Source organism: Equus asinus, chromosome 2 (assembly GCF_041296235.1).
Source record: "Equus asinus isolate D_3611 breed Donkey chromosome 2, EquAss-T2T_v2, whole genome shotgun sequence".
Classification (NCBI taxonomy): Eukaryota; Metazoa; Chordata; class Mammalia; order Perissodactyla; family Equidae; genus Equus; species Equus asinus.
In genome coordinates, this window is record NC_091791.1 from 8,323,498 (window position 1) to 8,349,217 (window position 25,720).

Here is a 25,720-nt window from a genome sequence, read left to right on the forward strand (position 1 = left end):
TACAGTTATGCAGGCCAACTACTTTAGAATTATTCTTGACAACCGCGCTTCCCCCCCCCCCCGCCCCCCCGCCGCCCCCCGCCCCCAACTCACCACCAGCATACCTATCACGGTGATCCAATCTATCATCATCTCTCTCCTGGATCACTCTAACAGCCTCTAACTCAAGGGGTCTGAACTGGGGGCAGTTTTCCCCCTCATGGGACATTTGGCAATGTCTGGAGACATTTTGGGATGTCATAACTGGGGGGAAGGTGCCACTGGTATTTAGTGGACAGAGGCCAAGGATGCTGCTAAACATCCTACAATGCATAGGACAGCCCTTTACAACACAGAATTATCCTACCCAAAACATAAAAGGGATGAGGTCGAGAAACCCTGTGATCTAGTTTCTGCTTTAACTCCTTCCCTAGAAAATCTGTCCTCAACATAGCAGTCAAAATGGTCATGCCAAAACTTAAATTCAAATCATCTTGCTTCTTGGTTAAATCCCAAACCTTACCTGGCTCCTATTACCCATCTGACTCAATTCCTGCTACTGCCGCTTTGTTCACTCTACTTCAGCTACCCTAGTCTTCTTTCTGCTTCCTGGATATCCTCACCTCATTCTACCTCAGGGCCTTTGCATATACTGTTCCCTTTGCCTGGAATACTCTACTCCCAGAAAGCTGCAAGGTTTACTCCTTTATCTTTGTTCTAGATGCTGTAATGTGCGACCCAGACTTCCCCTTGCAGGATTGATTGAATTATTATCCCAGCTGCTGGGGAAGTTGTCAGCTGACAGCTCTGGGCTCTCAGCCCTCTCCTAGAATTATCCTCAATGAAAGAGAATCTCATTGCCCAAGGTCAATCCTCCTTTTCTGGGTAACTAGCATTCAACGCCTGATCAATGTAGATGAATAAAGGCCCAGTGCCTTCACTCTGACTTGGGGCAATTCCAAAAGGTCATCCCAGCTTCCCAGCGCCCTGTCGGGGGAAGAAGTGGTAGCTGAGGCTCTGTTGTAATGGTACCCCAGCCCAACTACTTCTTCTGTTCAATCCTGCTTCTTTCCCTTCCCCAATAGGGGGTGATCCTGAGAGCACACCCTAATAAACTTCTTCCATGTTCATCTCAGTCTCAGACACTGCTTCCCTGGGGACAGAACCTGTGACAACCTCTTTTAGGTTTCACTCAGTGCCATCCTCTCAGGGAAACTGTCCTCTATCATCCTAACAGGACTGCGACCCTCACTCAACATTCTCAATATGGCTTCCCCGCTTTACTTTCCCCTTTACCACTGTCACCAGCTAACATCACCTCTATTTTACTTATTTTTCCAATCTACTGCCTTTCTCCTTCCACTAGCATGTTCTGAACTTCAGGAAGACAGGGACTCATCTTTGATTTGCTTACTGTTGTATCTCCATCATCTGGAATAATGCCTGGCATGTAGATGTTGCTTGATATCTGATTGTTGAGTGACTGTTGCATGAAAAAGGGGGAGGTCCCCACAGAAGATGGTTGTTTTATCAGCAGAGTGCAAGAGGGGGATGGAAACAGAAGAAGCTGATAAAAAGAGTAAGATTATTAATAAATGAGGTGCCTTGGGTTGCCCACTGAAGAAACAATTTGGGATGCAGGATGAGATGAGAGAGGAAAGAGAGCCTGATGGACTGGCAGAGTTTGTGGGGGAAAGGAGAAAGAAAGAAGGGAAAATGAGTAGCTGTAGTGAGATTCTGGACTTTAGAGGGAGAGGGAGAGAGATGAGGATAAGGCAATTTTAGGATCTAGCATTGTGTGTCGTGCACTGTAATTCCTCTCGGCTGCCTTCCTCATGAAAACCTTCAGCAAAACATCTATTGTGGTAGCACACATCCATGTAGTGGCTAAGCTTGAAGGTTTTACAGTAGATTGTTTGGGTTCCATTCTCAGCTCCAGCACTCACTGTGTGACCTCAGGCAACTTCTCTGTGCCCTGGTTTACTCATCTGTAAAATGAGGATTCTAGTATCTGCCTCATGTGGCTATCTTTAGGAATAAATGAGGTAATATATTGGACATGCTTAACACAGTCCCTGGCACACAGTGACAGCTGGATGAATATTAGCCATCATTGCTATTATCAAGAAGTAGTTTAAAAGCTAAAAGAGATCTATAGGTGTTGATAGGAAAAGACTTCTAAGTATATCACCACAATATTGTTAAGTGAAAATGCAAGTTGCAAACAAGGCAGATGGTAAGATTCCATTTATATATATCTATCAAAATAATGTATTTCTGCATGTGCGTTATGCATGCAAATGCCACACTCTGCTATGATGAATCTCAAAGTGGGAATAAGAAAGTCCAATTTCATTTGGATTATACCCATTTTGTAGTTGAGGAAACCGAGACTTAAGAGATTTAAATTAATAACTTACCCAAGGTCATACCTGGTATGGATGAAATTTTGATTGAAGTTCAAGTCGGCTTGACTCCACAGTTCATGATGAGGTAAGAAAATGCAAAGGAAAGGAGTGACTGGTGTCAGGCACTGAAGGAGAGAAAACTTGGGTGAGTCTTGGGGCCTCTCTGGAGGAAAAGAGGAGAACAGGGCGTAGCTGTTACCTAAGAAGGGTCCTAGTGCGGAGTGGCTTGCATGAGGTTTGTTAGGAAGCTGCTGCAATGGCTCCAGTGAGCTGTAAGCCTACATGGCCCAAAGGAAGGAAGAGAAGTGGTGACAGGATGGAAGAATGCCCCTGAGCCCATAGACCAAGAGGAGACCAGGAGGGGCTGTATGGGGAGGGTGAGGGAAGGACAAGGATGATGCTCTGCTTTGGGTGACAGTAGGATGGTCAGGGACTAGTTGAGTGGAGAACACAGGGAAGAGAGGGTTTGGAGGCATGGGTGGTGGGAAGAAGGCAGTGCAAGAGAGTTTGGTTTTGAACAGGCTGAATTTAATGTAACAAGAGACGTCTAAGCAGCTGCAATAGAAGTCTGGAGCTGGCGGTAGAGGATGGAATTGGAAGTCATTAATAAAAAGAATGATTGCTAACATTTACTGAACACTGACTACATGTCAGGCTCTGTTCTAAGCTCTTTACATGTACACTGTATTAGCTTATTCAATCTTCCTAATAACCCTCTGAAGTCCATTTTATAGGTGAAGAAACTGAGCTGGCATTTATGGAGCATTTGCCATGTGTCAGGCATGTAGGATATTACAAGAATCATCTCATTTAATCTCTACAGCTGCCCCATGCCATAGATGCTATTATTATCCTTGTTATAAGGATGGGTAAACCGAGGCTCCGAGAAGCTAAGGAACTTGACCAGGGTCACACATGGTAAGGCCAGGTCTCAAAACCTGGCAGTCCAACTCCAGAGCAGGGTGCCCTGCCTCCTTTCTTAAAGCCTCACTTAAGAACAGGTGGTGGGGGCTGGCCCCGTGGCCGAGTGGTTAAGTTCTCGCGCTCCGCTGCAGGTGGCCCAGGGTTTCGTTGGTTCGAATCCTGGGCGCAGACATGGCACTGCTCATCAAACCACACTGAGGCAGCATCCCACATGCCACAACTAGAAGGACCCACAAGGAAGAATATACAACTGTGTGCCGGGAGGCTTTGGGGAGAACAAAGGAAAAAAATAAAATCCTTAAAAAAAAAAAGCAAAAGAACAGGTGGTGTTGGGAAAACAAGGAGGGAATTTTAAGAAGAGTGCGCTTAGCGGTGTCAACTGATACAGGGGATCACGGATGATAAAGCTTGGAACTTGACTCCTGGTTTGCCAATTGGGAAGCATTTGAGGACTCTCGATAAGCGCAGTTTCAGGGAAGTTGCAGGTGAGCAGGGTTCCAGGCTTCAGGGAGTGGCAGAGTGAGAGGGAGACAGGCAACCTGGAGCACTGGCAGGGCCTCCCTCCTGTCTCATGTTATAGGCACCCAGTGGGAGGGACTGTGTTCCCTGGCACATTCCAGCTTCTCCCTGGTGATGGGCAGCTCTGCTAGGATTGAGCTTCTCCACCCCTACCAAGAATCCCGTTGCCCTGGGTGATCAGAGGTAGTGCCTCATACAGCCTTCAGGACTAAACAGCCAGAGTAATCCTGGAGCCAGAGAAGGAATTCTGTATAAACCGTGGGTTTTTCCAGGGCTCCACCAACAGCTGTTTATAGCGTTCATCACACATAGCAAAAACATCTTAAGTGTTGGCAAGACATCAGATTGAAGATGGCCTTATCTTTCATGGGTGCTTCTTCATTAGAACCTAAAACTTTTTAAGACCCACTCAGTCACATTCAAGGTTGCTTTCCCTAGCATCTGGAGTCTCAAAAAGATTAAAACAACCATTCGCCCAGGACAGCACTAATTGGCTATGGCATCTGGTGGTTTTATTACTCTGTAATAAGGTTACTTACACTCTCTCTCGAGTTCTTTAATCACCATGCACATGGATTCCCATCTGTCTTTTACCTATTCTATCATCAGTGGCTGCCTGAAGATCTTGGAACATCTTGTATAGGAGGAGATGCACATTTGGTTCTAATCCAGGTTTCTATGAGCTGGAGAGGCAACTGTTGTTACTGTTTACCTCTAGGGATTTGTTATTGGCCTTCTGTCCGCAGAGTCAACAGAAACGTGGCTAGGAAACATTCCTTCTGGTTGGAAGGCAGCCTTGCTAGGGGCTTTTGAGATCCTTGCCTGGGACAGTGGACTACCAGTATTTCATTGCTGCTACAGAAACCCCCAGACCTTTGGCCCATAAGATCTCCCACATTATACTGCAGAACTACCAACAGCAGTCAGACCAAGAGGCAGATGAATCTCAGGTTCACTGGTTGGGAGCGATCTCATCGAACAAGTTACCGTCTATTGCAGCGTCATACCAGTGAAGGACACACACAGAGGTTAGGGGTCTTGGACAGGGCCACATCCCTGGTTAGGGGCAGAGCTGAGCCAGTATCAGGCATGTTGACTCTCAGTACTCTTTCTTCCACAACACTCTGATCCCCCTGATCGGTGTATTTTCGGGGGTGTGTGTGTATGTGGAGGGGGGGGCGGTTATAGGGTATTCATTTCTCTAGGCATAAATTCCCATGTCCACCAGTGACGTCAAGTCAGAAGAAGTCAGAATGCTATGTTCAAGGCAGAATCCCAGCCACAAATGGAATTAGCCTTCGGCCAGGAAACCAAATAATGTTTCCAAGATCTGCCCACGACGTGGAGAGATGAGGTGATCTGTGAGTTTGGGTTGAGCAGTGTCGGCTTTTGGTATTTAGTGTCGCTTCCCCATCGCCTGCCTTTTTCCAAACTGCAAGACCTGGAATAGTCCCTTATAAACAGCCGTTCCCAAACACAGTGGCGCCTAGACAGCCACCCCGAGGAAGGAGGTGCATCTGACGCTGGCTGGAGGGGGCGAGGGAAGGAGGCGAGGCCCAGTCCGCCCCATGCCTGGGCTTGACATCCCCGACTAAGGACTAAGACGGAGCCAAGAGAAGCGCAGAAGGACCGAGGACCAGGCAAGGGGCCGGGAGCAGTTGAGAAGGCGGCCTCCCGCCGCCTGGAGGCGCCAGCCCCTCCCATCCGCTCTACCCGCGCCACGTCTCTATGGCGGTCCCAACGACCGTCCGGGTCTCGGAGCGGGATGAGCGCGGGCGCCGACGGCGGCGGCGGCGGCGCTGGGACCGAGGCGCGGTCCCGAGGGGCCAGTCCAGGAGCGGATGACTTCGTACCGTCGGCGTTGGGGACCCGAGAGCAGTGAGTGGGGCTTAGGGCAGGGGAGGGTGAGCGGAGCTGTCCGGACTGGACCCCGGGAGGGAACGGAGGGATGGGGCCCCGAGGGCCCCAGAAGATGGGAAGAGTCTTGGGGGCGTGACGGGAGGAAGCCTAAAGGGCCGTCTTGGGCGAGGGTAAGGGGGATTGAAGCGATAAAATCCCGAGGGGCACCCCGGGGGCGGTTAAGAGGCATTTCAAGAGGTTAACGTCTAAGGGGCTCGTGGGGTGCAGGACGGGTTCTGAGGCTCTTGGGGAGGCCTTTTGGGGGTTTTGAACCTAAGGGGCGGGCTTGGGGAAAGGGAGAGGGGGCGGGACCAACGAATAGGGCTGGTAGGCGAGGGTAAGAGGCCGGGGGGGGGGGGGGGGGTGGGCTGGGGGTGGCGGAGGCGGAGGGAACTGCCGGGCCCCGGAGCTGACAAGGTTAAGACGACGAGGGAAGGGCTATGGGAGCAGGAAGGGGTGGGAGTGGAGGATGACCTGAGGAGGGAGCGAGGAGATAGTGGGGCATCTTGGGGTGGGAGAAAGTGATCTGACCTAAAACAGACGCTCAGTAATTATTTTATGAATTATTAGATGGAGGAATGAATGACTGTGGGGAAAGGTAAGGATGAGCGGTAACTTGGAGGGGTGAGAGGAGCAGGGATTCTAGAGAGGTGAAGTAGGAAGGGAAGGCAAGTGATGGGGGAGGGGAAACTGTACTTAATAGGAGTAAGAGTAAATCTTAAACTGAAAGCTTAACCTTTAAGCAGAACTTATCTTTGGTGAGTTCCATTGTGAGGCACCACTGTATTGGTAGAAAATCCTTGTGTCTGCACACTTTAGACTGAAAAGTGCTGTAATTACACTATGCCTGTGCAGTCAAGTTTTGGACTGGTGTTTGGGACTTAGGGATCCTTGGACAAATACTTCAAGTATTTTTTAAGCTAAAAGATATAGCATTTTTTATGTTAGGTATTGTTCTGACTGATTTATACGTGTCGACTTATTCTGTCTTTCATTCTTTTAACACCAGGTTGTAAAGAGATTATGTGCACTTATTGATAACTAATAGTGTTTTAAATTTCTGTCATGAATATCTCTGTAGTGTATTAGAAACATACATTTAATTCATGATACAGTTTAATTCAAGAATCTTGCTTTGCATTTCATTATTCGTATAGTTGGGATGCTGTCTATGAGAGAGAACTGCAAACTTTCCAAGAATGTGGAGATACAGGAGAAATATGGTGAGTTAGAAAAAATAGTGGAATTATCCAGAAGATTGTGTGTGTGTGTGTGTGTGTGTATGTATGTATGTATCTTTTAAGTGCTTATCCCAAAGAAAGATAGTCTAAAAATCTTGGAAACCTTGGACTGGTTCTGGCGTTAGTGGGTAGATTTAAATAATCTCTCTCTTTTCTCTCTTTTAATGGCCCAGATTTAAATTTGATCAGAGTCTTAGGAAATTACTTTCATCCTACAATTGTCCTTTTTCAATAAGCAATAAAATTTTGAGCCACCAACATGTACAAGTGTTAATGCTGATATAGAGAAACATTAATAAGTAACATACCAAACTTATCTATTCTATTCTGTTCTTGGGGGTGTTTTCTCCTAAATAATAAAGATGAAGCTTAAGCTGTCACAGATATCACTTCTTACTTCCAAAAAAGATTTAATTGAGCATATTGAATAAGCTGATAAAATGGAATATAGTTGTAACTTTTGTTCTATATCCCTCTGTTATTTAATTAACTGATTCTCTGTTTCTAATAGGTTTGGAGAAGAGAGTATGAACCGACTAATAAGGTGGATGCAAAAACACAAGATTCCTTTGGATGCTTCACTACTTGATATTGGAACTGGAAATGGTGTTTTCCTGGTTGAACTTGTTGGTACTTTTAGTATTCATGTGTTAGAGCGAAATTTTAAAATGAAAATTTAAAAAAATCGTGCAATTTAGGATACTAACTATCTAAATCTAAAGTAGTAAAGCAGTCATACCACTTCCTTTGAGAAGTCACATAGTACAAAAGAGAAGCTGCATGGACTTTGAGAAAACACTAAATGAGAAGCCAGGGGATCCGAGTCCTAGTTTTGACTCCTGGCTATATCCTTGTTCTTGAGCAAGCCACTTCTTTTCAGTTCTTTCCTAGAAATTTTTTTTTTCCTTTTTCTCCGGAAAGCCCCTCAGGTACATAGTTGTGTATTTTTAGTTGTGGGTCCTTCTAGTTGTGGCATGTGGGATGCTGCCTCAGCGTGGCCTGATGAGCGGTGCCATGTCTGCGCCCAGGATTCGAACCAGTGAAACCCTGGGCCACTGAAGCAGAGCGCGTGAACTTAACCACTCGGCCACAGGGGCCAGCCCCCTCTTTCCTAGAAATTTTGACTAGATGATCTCTGTTGGTTTCTTCTGGCTCAAAACTCCAGAAATCTTTTTGTATAAAAGGAAGATTACTTTTTGCACTTTCAGTAGGACATATATACCTTATCTTAGGTGAGCATATGGTTTGGAAAGAACATTTTGTTCATGAAACTGAGTTTTGGAACAGGTTCTGCTACTAGCTAAACCATCACTGTTATGGGCGTGTAGTGTGTTCATTGCTGTGCCATGTGCTATGGAGGAAGTATATGGCTTAGGCTTCATCCTAGATAGTTTTATGGTCTTAATTTGTAAGGATACATGCATAAGTGAAATTTATTTATTGACTATCGTATGCCAAGCCTTGTCCTAGGCACTGGCAACATGAAAATTTAGACCTTGTGCTTGACTTGTTCACAGTATAATAGAAGATGGACTGACATATAGGTGAACAGTTAATGCCATAGTGTGATGTGTGCAACAATAGATATACTGAGTACAAAAAGGAGTGATTAACAGTGGAAGAGAGATAGGGAGGATCTTGGGGGAGCTAATGTCCAAGTTGGGTGGAAAGTCCAGGGGAAGGGTGTGGTGAGTGTGGGTGGAGTGTAAAGAGGGGTAGAATTTCAAGCACTAAAAGTAATATCTAAAGGCATGAAGATTTGAAGCAGCATAGCATGTACTGGGCCTGTAAATAATTTTGTAAATTAGAATATAGAGTATATGTGTGGGATGGACCGAGATGAGGATTAAATTAAAGATAGGAGCCATATCATATTATGCCTTGTCTAAGATCTTAGCTTTTACTTTTAGGCTATGAGGAGCCATTAAAATGTTTTAAGCAGTGGAATATGATTCAAAAACTTGTAATGAACTTTTTTTAAACATTGAGGTATAGCATATGTACATTAAAGTGCACAAATCAAAAGAGTATGGGTCAATAAATTACCACAAAGTGAACACACCTATGTAACTATCACCTTGATCAAGGAGTATTACAGACTCTAGAAACTGCCCTTGAACTCACTACCAGTGCTCTTTAAATTACTCCCTCCTTCCTCTCTAAAGCTACCCACTATGTGCTGACCACAAGGAGTTTTAATATCATAGAGTAATTTGCCTCTTTTTGAATATGTAAATAGAAGTCTTCAGTATGTGTTCTTTGTGGTGTCTTTCAGCATTCTGTGAGATTCACTCAGGTTATTCCGTGTAGCAGTGGTTCATTTATTTTCATTGCTGTGTAAGATTCCTTTGATTATACCAGTTTTATCTATTCGTTTGTAGATTGTTTACCTGTAGATTCTTTTGGATTTTATTTTTTTAAGATTGGCCCTGAAGTAACATCTATTGCCAATCTTTTTTTTTTTTTCTCCCCAAAGCCCCCAGGTACGTAGTTGTACATTCTAGTTGTAGGTCTTTTCTAGTTGTGGCCTGTGGAACGCCACCTCAGCATGGCCTGACAGGCAGTGCTAGGTTTGTGCCCAGAGTCTGAACTGGCAAAACCCTGGGCCGCTGAAGCGGAGTGTGCAAACTTACCCACTCGGTCACAGGGCCGGGCCCACCTTTTGGATTTTAATAGTTTTCTTGTAGGGGCCAATGATTTATCTTTTGAGACTAATAGTTTAACTATTAGTTAAACTATTCTAAAAGAATAGATTTTAGATTTTCTACATAAATTATGCACACTGAAAAATGATAGTTTTATTTCTTCCTTTCTTTTTTTGTGAGGAAGATTGTCATTGAGTTAACATCTGTGCCAATCTTCCTCTGTTTTATGTGGGATGCTGCCACAGTGTGGCTTGATGAGCGGTGCTAGGTCTGCACCTGGGGTCAGAACCTGTGGACCCTGGGCCGCGAAGTGGAGCACATGAACTTAACCACTATGCCACTGGGCCGGGCCCTTTCTTCCTTTCTAATCCTAATAACTTTTCCCCCCTTATTATGCTGTCTAGGACCTCCAGTAGAATGTTGAAAAGAAGTGATGACAGAAGGCATCCTTGTCTTTTTTCCCCTTTTCAAAGAATACTTTCAATGTTTCACTGTTAGGTATGGTGTTAGCTTATAAATTTGTCTTGTAGATAACTCCATTATCAGATTCAGAAAGCTTTCTCTATTCTTTCTTTGTGAAGTGTCTGTATTTCTCGTGAATCTTGTTATCAAATGTTTTTCCTGTGTTTGTTGAAATAACAAAAGGAATTTTCTCCTTTAGTCTATTCATGTTGGTGAATTACATTGATCATTTTCAAATGTTGAGTGTTCCTGGAATAAACCAAATTTATGTGTATTACTGGATTCAGTTTGTTAATATTTTGTTTAGGATTTTTGCAACTTTGTCCATGAGAGGGATTGTCCTGTAATTTTCCTTTTTTGTAGTGTCCTTGTCAAGTTTTGGATCAGGTTGTGCTGGCATCATTAAATTGAGGATCTGTTTTTTTTTAAAATTAATTAATTGATTGATTAATTTTTTGAGGAAGATTAGCCCTGAGCTAACATTGGCACCAATCCTCCTCCTTTTGCTGAGGAAGACTGGCCCTGAGCTAACATCCATGCCCATCTTCCTCTACTTTATCTGTGGGACGGCTGCCACAGCATGGCTTGCCAAGTGGATCTGTTTTTTGAAAGAGTTCATTGACATTGTTGTTTTTTCCTTCCTTAAATGTTTGGTAGAATTCACTGGTGAAGCCACCTGGATAAGGGAGTTGGTTATGGGAACTTTTTTTCTTTTTTAATATGGACTTATTAAATGAAGTATAATATACATGTAGAAAAGTGAGCAGGTCCTAAGTGTACAGCTTTTACAAAATGAACACCTTTGTGTAACTCGCCACCCTCATCAAGAAATACAATATTGTTAGCACCATGGAAGAAGTCCCCTTGTGCCCCATCTCACTCATTCCCTTCTAATGGTAACCGCTATTTTGATTTCTATCAACATATGGTAGGCTGTTTTTATTAGCTGTGCTGGTTTCTCACTGTGGTTTTAGTTAGCATTTCCCTAATGACTAATGATGTGAGCACCTTTTCATGTGCTTATTTGCAATCTGGATATCTTCTTTGCTGAAAAGTGTGTGTTCAGATCTTTTGCCTGTTTTTAAATTGGCTTATTTATTGTTAAGATTTGATGATTCTTTATGTATTCTGGATGTAAGTTCTTTGTCAGGTATGTGATTTGCAAATGTTTTCTTCCATTCTTTGGCTTGTTTTTTCCTTAACGGTAGCTTCTGAAGAGCAGGAGTTCTTGATTTTGAGGCAGTGGAATTTACTAATTTTTTTTCTCATGGATTATGGTTTTGTTGTCATATTAAAGAACTCTTTGCCTAACTCAAAGTCACATAGCTCTATGTTTTCTTCTAAAAGTTTTACATTTTGATCTATGATTTGTTTTAAGTTCATTTTTGTGAAGGTTTGAGATTTCTTTTTGCATATGAATGTTGAAATGTTCCGTCCATCATTTGTTGGAAAGATTATCCTTTCTCCACTACATTGAGTTTTGCCTGTTTTTAACTCCATATAAATGATATCATTGGGCCTGCACTTTATTTTGATCTGGCTTCTTTTGCTGAATATGGATTTGTGAGGTTTATCCATGTTCATTCATATTTTGTAGCACTAGATTGCTTCGTGTCATTCTGGTATACTGTTTTGCTATATGAAAATACCACAATTTATTTATTTAGTCATTTATTCATTCTCCCATTGATGGACATTTGGGGTATTCTAGTACTGGGTTATGAATACTTCCAAACAGTTTTCCAAAATGGTTGTACTAGTTTGCACTCCTAATTGCAGTATGTGAGAATTCCAGTTGTTCCACATCCTTGCCAACACTTGGTCTTGTCAGCTTAGGCAATTTCAGTGATTCTAGTAGGTGTTGAGTGGTATGTTGTGGTTTTATTCTCATTTCCCTGATGACTAAAGATGTTGAACATGTTTTCATTTGCTTTTTGGCTATTTGGTTGTTCTTTTTTGTGAAATGCCTGTTGATTTTTTGTCCATTTTAAAATTGGATTGCCTGTCATTTTCTTATTGGTTTGTAGGAGTTCTTTATATTTCTCACGTATATTCAGTACAAAGGTACGTGACCTTTGTATTGCAGATAACTTCATCTAGTCCATGGCTTGCCTTTTCACTTTTATAGTAGTATCTTTTGATAAACAGAAGTTCTTTAATTTTACTAAAGTTTAATATATCATAAAAAAGTGATTAATGCTTTTGAATACTATATAGTAAATCTTTGCCTACCCAGAGTCATAAAGATATTTTACTCTGTGTTCTTCTAGAAGCTTTATTTCCTTTTTGCATTAGGTCCCGAATAGTTGTTGTATATGTCATGAGGTAGAGATTGAGGTTTATGTTTTTCTCTATGAATATCCAGGTAACCCAGCACCATTTGTTGAAATGTCCATTCTTTTCCCCACAGTACCTCTGTCATAAGTCAAAAATCAAGTGATGGTGTAGTGGCATCTGTGTCATAATTCAAGTAATTCTGTATGTTTGGGTTTGTTTCTGGGTCCTCTGTTCTATTCCGTTGGGTATGTTTATTTATCCTTATGTCATGCCACGTTGTCCTAATTACTGCAGCTTTCTAAGTCTTCATATTTGGTTAATGGAAGTTTTCCAACTTTGGTCTCTTTTCCACTGTCGTTTTGGCTGTTGTTAGTTAGCTCTTTGCATATTTATTTAAATTTTAGGTTTATCTTATCACTTTTCAGAAAAAAAAAACACCCTGGGATTTTGGTTAGGATTGCACTGAATTTATAGATCAGTTTGGGGAGGATTTACATCTTTATGCTATTGACTTTCTGAATTCATGAATGTCATGTATTCCTACATTTATTTAGTTCCTTATTTTCTCGCAGTAATATTTTGTAGTTTTCTCTGTAGAGATCTTGCATATCTTTTCTTAGATTGATTCCTAGATGTTTGGGTTTTTTTGTTGTTGTTATTGTTATGCTTTTAAAATTTCATTTTCTAGTAGTTTATTTCTAGTTTATAGAAGTTCAACAGATTTTTATATTGATCTTTTATCCAGTAATTTGCACATTAATTCTAATAGTTTATTTATAAATTCTTTTGGACTTTCAATATATACAGTAATATTATGTAAATAATAATTTTATTTCTTCTGTCCAGTCTTAATATCTTGTTTATCAAAATGTACACTCTCTAGTACAATGTTCAATAGAAATCATGAAGGCGGATAACCTGTTACAAAAGGAAATCTAATATTCCACCATTAAATATGATGTTAGCTGTAGGTTTTTATAGATAGTCTATCAGATTGAAGATGTTCCTTCATAGACCTAGTTTAAGAGTTTTTAATCATGAATGGGTTTGAATTTGATCACTTGCTTTCTTTGATATCTATTGAGATGATCAGATGATTTTTCTTCTTGATTCTATTAATGTTGAATTGGTTGATTTTGGGGGGGTCCTCAGTTTTCTTTAATTGACGTTTTTGTTCAGATAATTTTAGTCATTGATTGTTGAATGTTGAAATAAACTTTCATTCCTAAAGTCAAGCAAGTTTGATTGTGGTATGTTATCCTTTTCATGTATTGTTGGATTTCATTGGGTAGCATTTTTCTTAGGATTTGTATAGCTTGTGAGAGATAAGCCAATAATTTTCCTTACTTGCAATTTTCATGTAAGGTTTTTGTATGAAGGTTCTGTTGGTATCATAAAAAGACATGGAATGTGGCTCTCTTTTTATTTTTTGGGAGAATTTGAGTAAAATTGGCTTTGTTTCTTCCTTAATTGGAAGAATTCATGATGACGTCTTCTGGATGTGGAGTTTTTTGGTAGAGTTTGAGTCAGTTTTGTCTTTTTTGAGAAATTTGTCCATTTATCTATATTTTTAAATTTTATTGACATGAAGTTCTTCAAAATTTCCCATTAAACTTAAAAAAATTAACATGTAAAATTGACTCTTGCATACAGTTCTATGAATTTTAACACGTGTAGAGATTCATGTAATCACCATCACAGTCAGGAGGCAGAATAGTTCCATCTGGAAAACTCTCTCATGCCATCCTATGTAGCCATATCCTTTCCCCTAGGTAGCCACTGATCTGTTCTCTGTCACTAGTTTTGTGTTTTGAGAATGTCTTATAAAATAGAATCAAGCAGTATATAATCTTTTGCTCAGCATAATACTTTTGAAGTTCATCCACATTTTTGCATCTATCAATAGTAATTTCTTTTTATTGCTGAGAAGCATTCTGTCCTATGGATATATCAGTTTGTTTATCCATTTACTTGTCGAAAGACATTTGGGTTGTTGCCAATTTTTCTCAGTTAGGAATAAAGCTGCTTTAAACATTTGTGTGTGGGTTTTTGTGTGAACATGTTTAATTTCTCTAGCGTAAATATATGTTAAACATTATTAGAAACTTCCAAGCCATTTTTCTGAGTGGTTGTACCATTTTGCACTCGCATTTTACATACATGAACAATGTATGGTAGTTCCACTTGGTCTGTATTGTTGCTGGCATTTGGAATTGTCACTATTTTTCTATTTTAGCCATTCTCATATCTATGTAGTGGCATCCAAACATGGTTTTAGTTTCTTTTTACCTAATGGCTAATGACGTTGAACATGTTTTCATGTTCTTATTTGCTACCTGTATATCTTCTTTGGTAAAATTTCTGTTTAAGTCTTTTACTCATTTTTGGATTGAATTGTTTGTTTTTTTACTGTTGACTTCTGAGGGTTCTTTATATATTCTGGATACAAGTCTTTTCTCTGATACGTGATTGCAGATGTTTTCTCCCAGTCTGTAGCTTGTCTTTTCATCCTCTTAACAGATGAACAGTAAAAGTTTAGAGCAAAAGTTTATAATTTTGGTGAAGTACAATTTACTGAGTTTTTCTTTTATGTGTTGTGGTTTTGGTGTCATGTCTAATAACTCTTCACCTAATCCCCTTTCTCATTTTTCCCCCTAAAAGTTGTATAGTTTTATTATTTACATTTGGATTTATAATCCCTTTAGAATTAATTTTTGTTTTAATTATCCTTTCAACTTGAATTGAAATTAACTCCTTTAATTCTTTTGAATTAATTTTTTAAGATGTGAGGTGTAGGTTGAGATTCTTTTTTTTGCATATAGATGCCCGTTTGTTCCTATACCATTTGTTGAAAAGACTATCCTTTCTTCATTCACTTGCCTTTTCAGCTTTGTCTGAAATCAGTTGGTCACATTTGTGTGGATTTATTTCTGGGCTCTCTATTCTGTTTTACTGATATCCCTTTGGCAACGCCATGCTGTCTTGGTTAATGTAGTTTTTAGTAAATCTTGAAGTTGACCTGTATGAGTCTTCCAACTTTCTTCTTTTTCAAATGTTGTTTTGGCTGTTCTAGGTCCTTTACCTTTCAAAATAAATGTTAGAATCAATTTGTATCTACAAAAGAATCTATGCTGAACATTTTATTGGAATTGAGCTAAATCTATAATTTGAGGAGAACTGACATCTTGACTATCTTGAGTCTTCCAATCTATGAACATATTGTCTCTTCATTTATTTAGGTCTTCCTTGATTTCTTTTATTAGCATTTTTTAGTTTTCAGCATATAGATTTGTACATATTTTTTAGACTTATACCTACTATTTCTTTTGGGGGTGGGTTTTTTTTTTTTATTAAATGATTCAAATTTGTTTTAAAGATTTTTTTTCCTTTTTATCCCCAAAGCCCCCCGGTACATAGTTGTATATTCTTTGTTGTGAGTCCTTCTAGTTATGGCATGTGGGACGCTGCCTCAGCGTGGTTTGACGAGCAGTGCCACGTCCCCGCCCAGGATTCGAACCAACAAAACACTGGGCCGCCTGCAGCGGAGGTGCGAACTTAACCACTCGGCCACGAGGCCAGCCCCTGAGGCTGGGTATTTCAAATGATATTGCTTTTTGAGATTCAGTTTTCAATTGTTTCTTGCTAGAAATATGGTTGCTTTTTGTGTATTGCACTTATATCCTGTAATCTTGCATTTTATTAGTTCTAGGAGTTTTTTGGTGGATTTCCTGGGGATTTTCTATGTAGACAATCATGTCATTTTTGGATAGGGGCAGTTCTCTTTCTTCCTTTCCAGTTTGTATGCCTTTTCTTTCTTTTTCTTGCCTAATTGTACCTGCTAGGTCTTCCGATAAGAATGTTGACAAGGAGTGGTGATAGGACGTTTCTGCCTTGCTCCCATCTTAGGGGGAAAGTCTTCAGTTTTTCACCATTTAGTATCATGTTAGCTGTAGGATTTTTTTAGATGCCGTTTATCAGATTGAAGAAGTTCCCTTCTATTTCTAGAATGGATGTTGAATTTTGTAAAAAAAAATTGAATATAATCATGAGGTTTTTCTTCTTTAGACTGCTAATATGGTGGGTTATGTTGATTGATTTTCAGGTATTGAATGAGCATTGTGTTCCTGGAATAAACCCATTTGGTCATAGTGTATAATTCTGTTTGTATATTGCCGGATTCAATTTGTTGGTATTTTGTTGGGAACTTTTACATCTATGTTCTTGAGGGGTATTTGTCTGCATTCTTCCTTTCTTTTACTGTCTTTATTTGGTTTTAGCCTCAGGGCCTTGCTAGCCTTGTAAAATGAGTTGGGAACCATTCTCTCATTTATAGTTTTTGAAGATACTGTGTTATTTCTTCTTGAATGTTTGATAGGATTCACAATGAAGCCATTTAACCTGGAGATTTCTTTTCTGAAGGTTTTTTTTTGAGGAAGATTAGCCCTGAGCTAATATCTGCTGCCAATCCTCCTCTTTTTGCTGAGGAAGACTGGCCCTGAGCTAACATCCGTGCCCATCTTCCTCTGCTTTATATGTGGGATGCCTACCACAGCATGGCTTGCCACACAGTGCCATGTCTGCACCCAGGATCTGAACCAGCGAACCCTGGGCTGCCGAAGTGGAACGTGCGAACTTAACTGCTGCGCCACCGGGCTGGCCCCTGAAGGTTTTAAGTATTAATTAAATTTTTTAAATTGGCACAGTCTTATTTAGTTTATTTCATTTAAGTGAGTTTGCATGGTTTTTGGTTTTTGAGGAATTCGTCCATTTTGAATTTGTGTGCACAGAGTTCTGCACAGTATTCTCTTGTTATCCATTTAGTGTCTATGAGGTCTGTGGTGATAATTCCCTTTTCATTCCTAATATTGGTAACTTGCATCTTTTTTTTTCTTTGACAGTGATGCTAGAAATGTATTTTTTGTATCCTAGCTAAAAACCAGCTTTTGTTTTCATTGAGTTCTGCTCTTATTTTCATTATTTTTTCATTCTTCTTGCTTTTAATTTATTTTTGTTCTTTTTTTCTAGCTTCTTAAGGTAGAAGCTTAGATAATTGATTTGAGACTTTTCTTCTTTTCAATGTAAACATTTAATGATATAAAAGCTATGAATATTCCTGTAAGCTCTGCTGCACCCCACAACTTTTGATATGTTGTATTTTCATTTTCATTCAGTACAAAATATTCTTGAATTTTCCTCTTTGATCCATGGATTATTTAGAATTCTGTTGTTTAATTTCCAAATGTTGGGGATTTTTCTCTTATCTTTCTGTTAACTGACTTTTAGTCTAATTTGATTATGGTCAGAGAACATACTTTGTATGATTTCAATTCTTTTAAATTTGTTAAAGTTTGTTTTATGACCCAGAATATAGTCCATCTTGGTGAATGTTTCATGTGCACTTAAAAACAATTTTATTCTACTATTATTGGGTGGAGTGTTCTATAAATGTTAACTAGGTCCATTTGTTTGATGGTGTTATTCTGTTCTGTATCTTTGCTGATCTTCTGTCTGTTCTATTAATTATGGAGATAGTATTGTTGAAGTGTTTGACTATAATTGTGGATTTATCTGTTTTTCCCTTCATTTCCTTCAGTTTTTGCTATATGTACTTTGAAGCTCTGTTGTTAGGAGCATACACATTTAGGATTGTGTGTGTGTGTGTGTGTAAAAGGTCAATGAATTGACCTTTTTATTGTTGTATAATGTTCCTCTTTAACATTGGTAGTTTTATTTGCTTTGAATTTGACTTCTATGCTAATAATAAAGCCAATTCATCTTTTTTTTAAAATTGAGATATAATTCACATACCATAAAATTTATCCTTTTAAAGTGGTTTTTAATATATTCACGAATTTCTACCACCATCACTACTATCTTAATTCCAGAAGGTTTTTGTCACCCCAAGAAGAAACCCTGTACCCATTATTGTTCTTTCTCCATTCCTTTCTCCCTTCAGCTCCTGGCAACCGCTAATCTGTTTGCCATGTCTATGAATTTGTCTGTTCTGGACATTTCATATAAATGGAATCATCAATCTGTAACCTTCTGTGTCTGGGTTCTTTCACTTAATGTTGTCAAAGTTCATTCATGTTGTAGCATGTATCAATATTTCATTCCTTTTTTTGGCCAAATAATATTCTATTGTATGGATATACCACATTTTGTTTATCCATTCATCAATTGATGAACATTTAGGTTGTTTCTACTTTTTGGCTATTATAAAAAATGCTGCTATGAAAATTCGTGCACAATTTTGTGTAGATATATATTTTCATTTCTCTTGGGTATGTGCAGAGGATCATATTGTTACTCTATGTTTAACCTTTTGAGAAATTACTAGACTGTTTCTCATAGTGGTGAAACTATTATACATTTCCACCAGCACTGTATGAGAGTTTCAATTTCTCCATATTCTCACCAGCGCTTTTTATTGTCTGACTTTCTGATTGTAGCCATCCTAGTGGGTGTGAAATTCAATTTTTTTATTAGTTTTTGCATGGTATATCTTTTTCTATGCTTGTACTTTTCTTTACTTTGCCTATATCATTAAATTTGAAGTGAGTCTCTTGTAGCCAGTATATAGTTGGGTCATGTTTTTTATCCATTCTAACAATCTCTATCCTTTAGTTGGTGTGTTTAGAACAGTTACATTTAATGTAATTATTGTTATGTTTGGATGTAGGTCTCCCATTTTATGATTTATTTTCTCTTTGTTACCTCTATTTTTCGTTTTTTCCTTTCTTCTTTCCCACTTCTTTTAGTTTATTTGAACATTTTTTAGAATTCCGTTTTAATGAGATGTATCTGTTTGTATATGTGTCTTTGTATGGCTTTTTTATTGGTTGCTGTTTGGATTAGAATATACATACTTTTCACAGTCTACTTAAAATCAGTGTTTTCTGTTTCAAGTGGCCTGTGGAAAACCTTAACCACATGTACATTTTTTATCTTCCTCCCTTTATATTGTAGTTGTCCTAAATATTACCTTTATGCACATTGAAAATCCTATCACATAATGCTGTAATTTTTCCTTTCAAACATCAAACATATTTTAAACAACTCAGTAGGAGAATAATAGTTAATTGTGTTCACCCAGATATTTATTTTTGTTGTTCTTGCTTCATTTCTGATCTTCCTTTTTTCTTTTTCGTATTGTTTCCCTTCTGTCTAAAGAACTTTCTTTAGGAATTATTTTAGAAAGGATTCCTGGCAAGAAATTTTCTGAGTATTCCTTCATCTGAGAATGTCTTTATTTTACCTTTGTTCCTGAGGGATGTTTTTGCTGAATATAGAATTCTTAATTAACTATTGTTTTCTTTCAGTACTTTAAAAATGCTGTGTCATTTCTTTCTGACCTCCATGGTTTCTGATGAGAAATTTGCAATCATTTGAACTGTTGTGTTTCTATAAGTAATGCATCAGTTTTCTGGGTGCTTTCAAGATTTTTTTCTTTGTCCTTTAGTTTTTTCTTTTTGTGAGGAAGATTAGCCCTGAGCTAACATCCACTGCCAATCCTCCTCTTTCTGTTGAGGAAGACTGGCCCTGAGCTAACATCTGTGCCCTTCTTCCTCTACTTTATATGTGGACGCCTGCCACAGTGTGTCTTGACATGTGGTGCCATGTCTGCACCCAAGATCCAAACTGGCGAAGCCCGGGCCACCGAAGCGGAACCTGTGAACTTAACTGCTGTGCCACCAGGCTGACCCCTGTCCTTTAGTTTTTAGCAGTTGGCTTATGATGTGCTGAGATTTCTTTGTGCTTATTCTTTTTGGGGTTCAATGACGTTTTTGAATCTGAGAACTTATGTTGTTTGCCAAATTGGGATGTTTTCAGCCCTTATTTCTTTAAAAATTTTTTTTCTATATCTCACTCTTCTTTCCTTTTGGGAATCTGTAAATATGTTAGACCTTTTTGTATTGTCCCATAGGTCCGTGAGGCTCTGTTCATTTTTGTCTAATTATTTTTCTCTCTTGATCAGATTTGATAATTTCTATTGATGTAGCTTCAAGTTCAGTGACTTTTCTGTCATTTCCATTCTGCTCTTGAGTCCCCATATTGCAGTTGGTGATAGTCTCTTAAGACTCTTTTAAGTTCTCCCTACACCTTTTCTTTATTTAACTTTGTCATGTATTTGTTGTAGAAGGTAGTTTATTAGTCCCAAATGATTTTCCACAGTGTGGATTTTCTAATTGAAAATTAAATAATCTGATCTCTATAGTATCATTTAACATGTTTTCTGTTCCCTGCATTTTCTGTAGGTTGGAAGTTAGATCTAGAATAAGGGTCAGCAAACTGCAGTTTGTGGGTCAAATCTGGGCTTTCCTTGTTTTATAAATATTTCTTGGAATACATCACACTTATTCATTTACATGTTGTTTGTGGCTGCTTATGTGCTGCAGTGGTAGAGCTGAGTAGTTGTGACAAACTGTATGGCTGGCAAATCCTAAGATATTTATGCTCTATTCCTTTCAAGAAAAAGGTTTGCTGACTTCTGATCCAGAGATTTTTATCGGATTCAGTTTTCTTTTAAGAAGTAAACTTAATAGGTAGTGGTGTAAATTTGCCTATGTGGCACGTAGTGTTTTGTTGTCTGTGTTTTTGTGATGTTAACAGCCATTGCTTATATTTAGTACTTTTTCAGTGATCACCTACATTTTTGATAAATATTTCTTTTTGCTGGGCATGTAATTTTAGTTTGGCATTTTCCTTTCATTGTCCTTTGGCTTCCATTCTTTGTGACTTATTGTCGGTTATCAATCTGTTGTTGGTCTTTGAAGGTAATCTGTCCCCATGTACCCCTCGACCCCTCTCCTACTCCTTGGATTTCTTTGAAATTTTCTGTTTTTCGTTTTCATCAGATATAGTATACTGGTTTTCTTTGTTTTTGTCATGCCTTGGGTTTGTAGTGCTTGTTGAATCTGTGACTTGGGCTCCTTGTCACTATTACAAAATTCGAAGCCATATGTCATTTCCTCTTCTGTCCCATTCTCGTTTCCTCTTCTTCTAAGATTCTTATTATATATATGTTAGATCTTATACTCTGTGTCGTATTATGTTCTTTCCTGTTTTTAATTTCCATCCTTTTGTAATTTCCTGTTTAACAGGAGCATTTTCTTCTAATCTTTCTTGCAAGTCACTAAATTTTTTTCCTGTGTCTAATTTGCTATCAAGTCTACCCTTCAGTTTTTCTCTTTTTTGCTGAAGAAGATTAGCCCTGAGTTAACTCTGTTGCTGATCCTCCTGTGTTTTTGTTTGAGGAAGATTAGTCCTGAGCTAACACCTGTGCCAGTTTTCTCCACTTTATGTGTGGATCACTGCCACATCATGGCTGACAAGTGGTGTAGGTCTGCACCCGAGATCTGAACCTGCAAACCCGGACTGCTGAAGTGGAGTGCACCAAACTGAACCACTATGCCATGGGGCTGGCCCCTACCCTTAAGCTTCTTAATTTTTGCATTTTTCATTTATGTTATTCGTTTGGTTCTTTGTTACAGTTTTCACTTTCCTGTCAGAATTCTCCCAATTGTTATTTATTCGGTTATTTTAAAATCTGTGTTTGATCATTGTTTTATTTGGTTCTCCTGTGGGTCTTTTTCTAGTGTCAGTTTTTTCCCCTTGGTTTGGCCATTTATTATTTTCTTGAATATCTGCTTACTTTTCACTGAGTGCCAGAAATTGAATGTGAAAAATGTTGGAGATAGTTTGAGGCTTTGGATGATTGTTTTAGAAACCTAGAACATTTATAAATGGTTTTTATAAGTTCCACTGGAAGAATAAAGAGGCATGGGAGAAGAGGGAACTGGTAAGAGTAAATTAATAGAATCATCTTGGGTTCTAGGTCTGATAGAGAAGGAATTGAGGAAAACTGGGAGAAAATGAAGATCTCGAAGAGTATGGAGTGAGACAACTAAAAGAGTGTTGGTTGGCATCAAAAAAGGGGTAATAGATCGTATGATTAAAATATAAAAATAATCAAAGGGAGCAAAATGCTCTGTGGAAAAGAATTGGTGTGTTACTTGAGTTTGGATTAGGAATCAGTCCCTTAGGTTTGAAAAGTCTAGACAAGTCTTAATGGATGGTGTGGGAGTAGGTTAAGTTTTGAAGGAAGTAACCATTTAGTAAGTGGTGAAGAGCAGAAAGAGAATTTCAGACTACACTGTGCTTTGGAACTTCTTTATTTCTTTGAATTTCCTTTGAAGTTACCTTTAGCCTGACTAGTCTAAATGTTCAGCATAGTTAGGAGGTGGGAGTGAAGAACAGAAGCCATCATGCTTTTGCCACAGATTCCATACACCCTGAATGGATTCATATGGCTGGTAAATAGCTGAGACTACAGCTTTACTTTCAAACTCTTCAGTTCAATGAGCTTTCTTTAACTCTGGGAATACCTGCCCAACATTTTTCACATGTTTTTTAAAAGATCTATTGGAATGTATGAAATATTTCAAAAAATATTTCGTAAGTGCTGTATAAATGTAAGGTGGTTAATAATCACATGTCTAGTGGAGAATTGCATAATTTATAATTACACTGAAGGAAAACTGTTTAAATCAAGAATTTATTACATATGATTTAATGTATTCATATAACTTAATTGTGTTAAGTAAAATTTATGACAGATTTATGTGTGAATTAGAGCATAGTAACATCAGAAGTTAATACTACATTTTTCTACTTGAGGGGAGAAATATACATATATTCTCATTATCTTTGAGAAAATGAATTTCCTTTTGGAAAAGAAATCAAATATTATAAAAGCAAATGAATTGTCACATTATATAAACTTAAACTTTTAGTTTCTACTTAGATTCTACAATAAAATTTAAACATTATAGATTATTGGATAGTGTATCTCACTTGATCTATTACAAAAATAAATAAAACAGTCCCCGTCCTAAAGGGCTATTATAATTCATAGGCAAAACGTTATACTAAAACCTTTTAAAACTAAAGTATAAAATTATTTCTCTGTCTCTAGGCAAAACTTGGTTTCTCTAATATTACTGGAATTGATTACTCTCCTTCTGCAATACAGCTTTCTGGAAGTATTATAGAAAAAGAAGGTTTATCTAACATTAAGTTGAAGGTAACTATTATTTATATTACTATAACTTTTATGTGTAATAAAAGTTATAAAGTTTAAATGTTTCTAGGTGTATTAATTTGCTGACATCTTTTGAAGTCATATGAATGAAGAATCAATCAATAATCCAAATTAAAACATTTTTAAATAACTGTTTAAAATTTTGTCTAGTCAGCTTGGGGAAGTTATTTTCTCTTCTTCCTTGAGTAGAAGTGTGTTCATTCTTTCTCTCCTTTGCTAACATATGCACGTAATTCGTAATTTTGGATTAACTAGATCAAAAAGTTGTGGGGGCCGGCCCAGTGGTGCAGCGGTTAAGTTTGCACGTTCTGCTTCGGCGGCCCAGGCTTCACCGGTTTGGATCCTGGGTGCGGACATGGCACCGCTTGTCAAGCCATGCTGTGGCAGGCATTCCACGTATAAAGTAGAGGAAGATGGGCACGGATGTTAGCTCAGGGCCAGTCTTCCTCAGCAAAAAGAGGAGGATTGGTGGCACATGTTAGCTCAGGGCCAAAGAAAACAGTTGTTAATGCATAGAGGAGTATGGTGCCACCAAAGATACTTAGTTTATCTTTGTGTCCTGTGATCTGTGAGAAGGTGACTCCTACATTTATATTTCTAACCCAGGCCTCTTCTCTGAGCTCTAGAATTATATAAAACCTATGTATTCTACGGTTTCACTTGGATAGCTAATAGTCTGTCAATTCATCCAAAATGAAACTCTTGGTTTCCTCCTTACACCTGCTTTTCCATCTCTATTGATGATACCACCATTCATCTGTTGCACTAACCCAATCCAAAGAGTGATCTTTTTGTCTTCTTTCCTTTAAATCCTATATCCAATTCTGTTGTTTTTGTCATCAGAGTATATCAGAAATGTGATCATTCCTTGGTATTTCCACTGCTACCTCCCATGTCCCAGCCACCATCATTACTTGCCTAACTGACTACCATGGCTTCTTATTTGTGCTCCCATCTCCAGTCTTGCCACCCCACTGTCTATTATCACAGCACAACCGAGTGATCTTTTGGAATGTAAATCAGCTCGTGTCACTTCCTTGCTCACAAGCCTCCAGGGGCTTCCCCATTGCGTCAGAATAGACTCTGAACCCCTACCTAGCTTTACAAAGCCCCTTACTTCTTACCTCTTTCCCTCTTTATCACCAGTATGCCAGTCATACTGGCTTTCTTTCTGCTTGAGAAACATGTCTAGCCTGTCTTTCTGTGTTTATACCTGCTACTCTCTTCCTAGAATATTCTCTGCCCAAATCTTAGCTTGTTTGACTCATTCTCATCGTTCAGATCTCTGCTCAGATATCACCTTCTTAGAGAGGCCTTTTCTGACTGCCTTTTCCAAAACATTTCTCTTCCCAGTCACTCAATGTCTTCGTTATTCTGTTTTCATTTTCTTCATAGCACTTTCTCTGAAATTATTTGGTTAGCTTATTTATTGTTTGTTTCTCCCTTTAGAGAATATAGGGTATATTCTCATACAGGGACCTTTCTGTTTTGTTTACTGTTGTATTCCCAGGGCCTGAAAAGTCCCTGCATAGAATAGGTGTCCACGAAATATTTGTTAAATAAATGAATACTTTTACACAGGCATTTAGGATAGGAAGCTTCTCCAAAGTTAGCTCTTAAGAGCAGTAGTCATTATTTTGCTTCAGGGATAGTGAATACTTGGATGAGAGGGAGGGGGAAAAAACCATCTTCAAATATAAATAAGCATGAACTCCACATTTTTTTATTTTGGAGGAAGATTGGCCTTGAGCTAACATCTGTTGCCAGTCTTCCTCTTTTTGCTTGAGGAAGATTGTTGCCAAGCTAACATCTGTGCTAATCTTCCTCTATTTTATGTGGAATGCCCCCAAAGCATGGCTTGAAGAGCCGTGCTAGGTCCACACCCAGCATCCGAAGCTGTGAACCCCGGGCTGCCAAAGCGAAGTGTGCGAACTTAACCACTACGTCGCTGGGCTGGCCCCCAACATCCGCATTTTAAAGTCAAACAATAAGAGAATTTTAGATAATACATTGTTTGTGATTACTTTATTAAGTTTGTACAAATAATCATGAGCTAATTGTTTAATTACTTTTTTAAAGTAACTTTTCAGAATTAAGTTCATTGGTAAATCATTGTGAATATTTTATGAAACTGAGAGAGATATCACTACTTCAAATGCTTATAATTTGTCAGTAGGTTATTGAAAATGAATGACATGCTGATATATAACTTTCAAAATCTGAAGTGCATTGTATTTATAAAGTTAAGTAATTGCAGTTTAA

General features: G+C 38.7%; 1 protein-coding gene across 3 annotated transcripts in view; it reads left to right on the top strand.

Annotated features, from left to right (window-relative positions):
• Nucleotides 1–5,541: 5,541 nt before the first annotated feature.
• EEF1AKMT2 (EEF1A lysine methyltransferase 2) overlaps nt 5,542–25,720 on the top strand; it is a 73,675-nt gene continuing 53,496 nt past the window's right edge. The window contains exons 1-4 of one of the 3 annotated variants that reach the window (XM_014857703.3): nt 5,542–5,708; nt 6,887–6,952; nt 7,482–7,596; nt 23,333–23,440. In XM_014857703.3, coding sequence (XP_014713189.2) covers nt 5,596–5,708; nt 6,887–6,952; nt 7,482–7,596; nt 23,333–23,440 — 402 coding nt within the window. In that variant the 5' untranslated portion in view covers nt 5,542–5,595. Of the gene's footprint in view, nt 5,709–6,886; nt 6,953–7,481; nt 7,601–23,332; nt 23,441–25,720 lie in introns of all 3 variants that reach the window. The other 2 variants (XR_006514570.2, XM_014857705.3) reach the window with 2 other exon arrangements.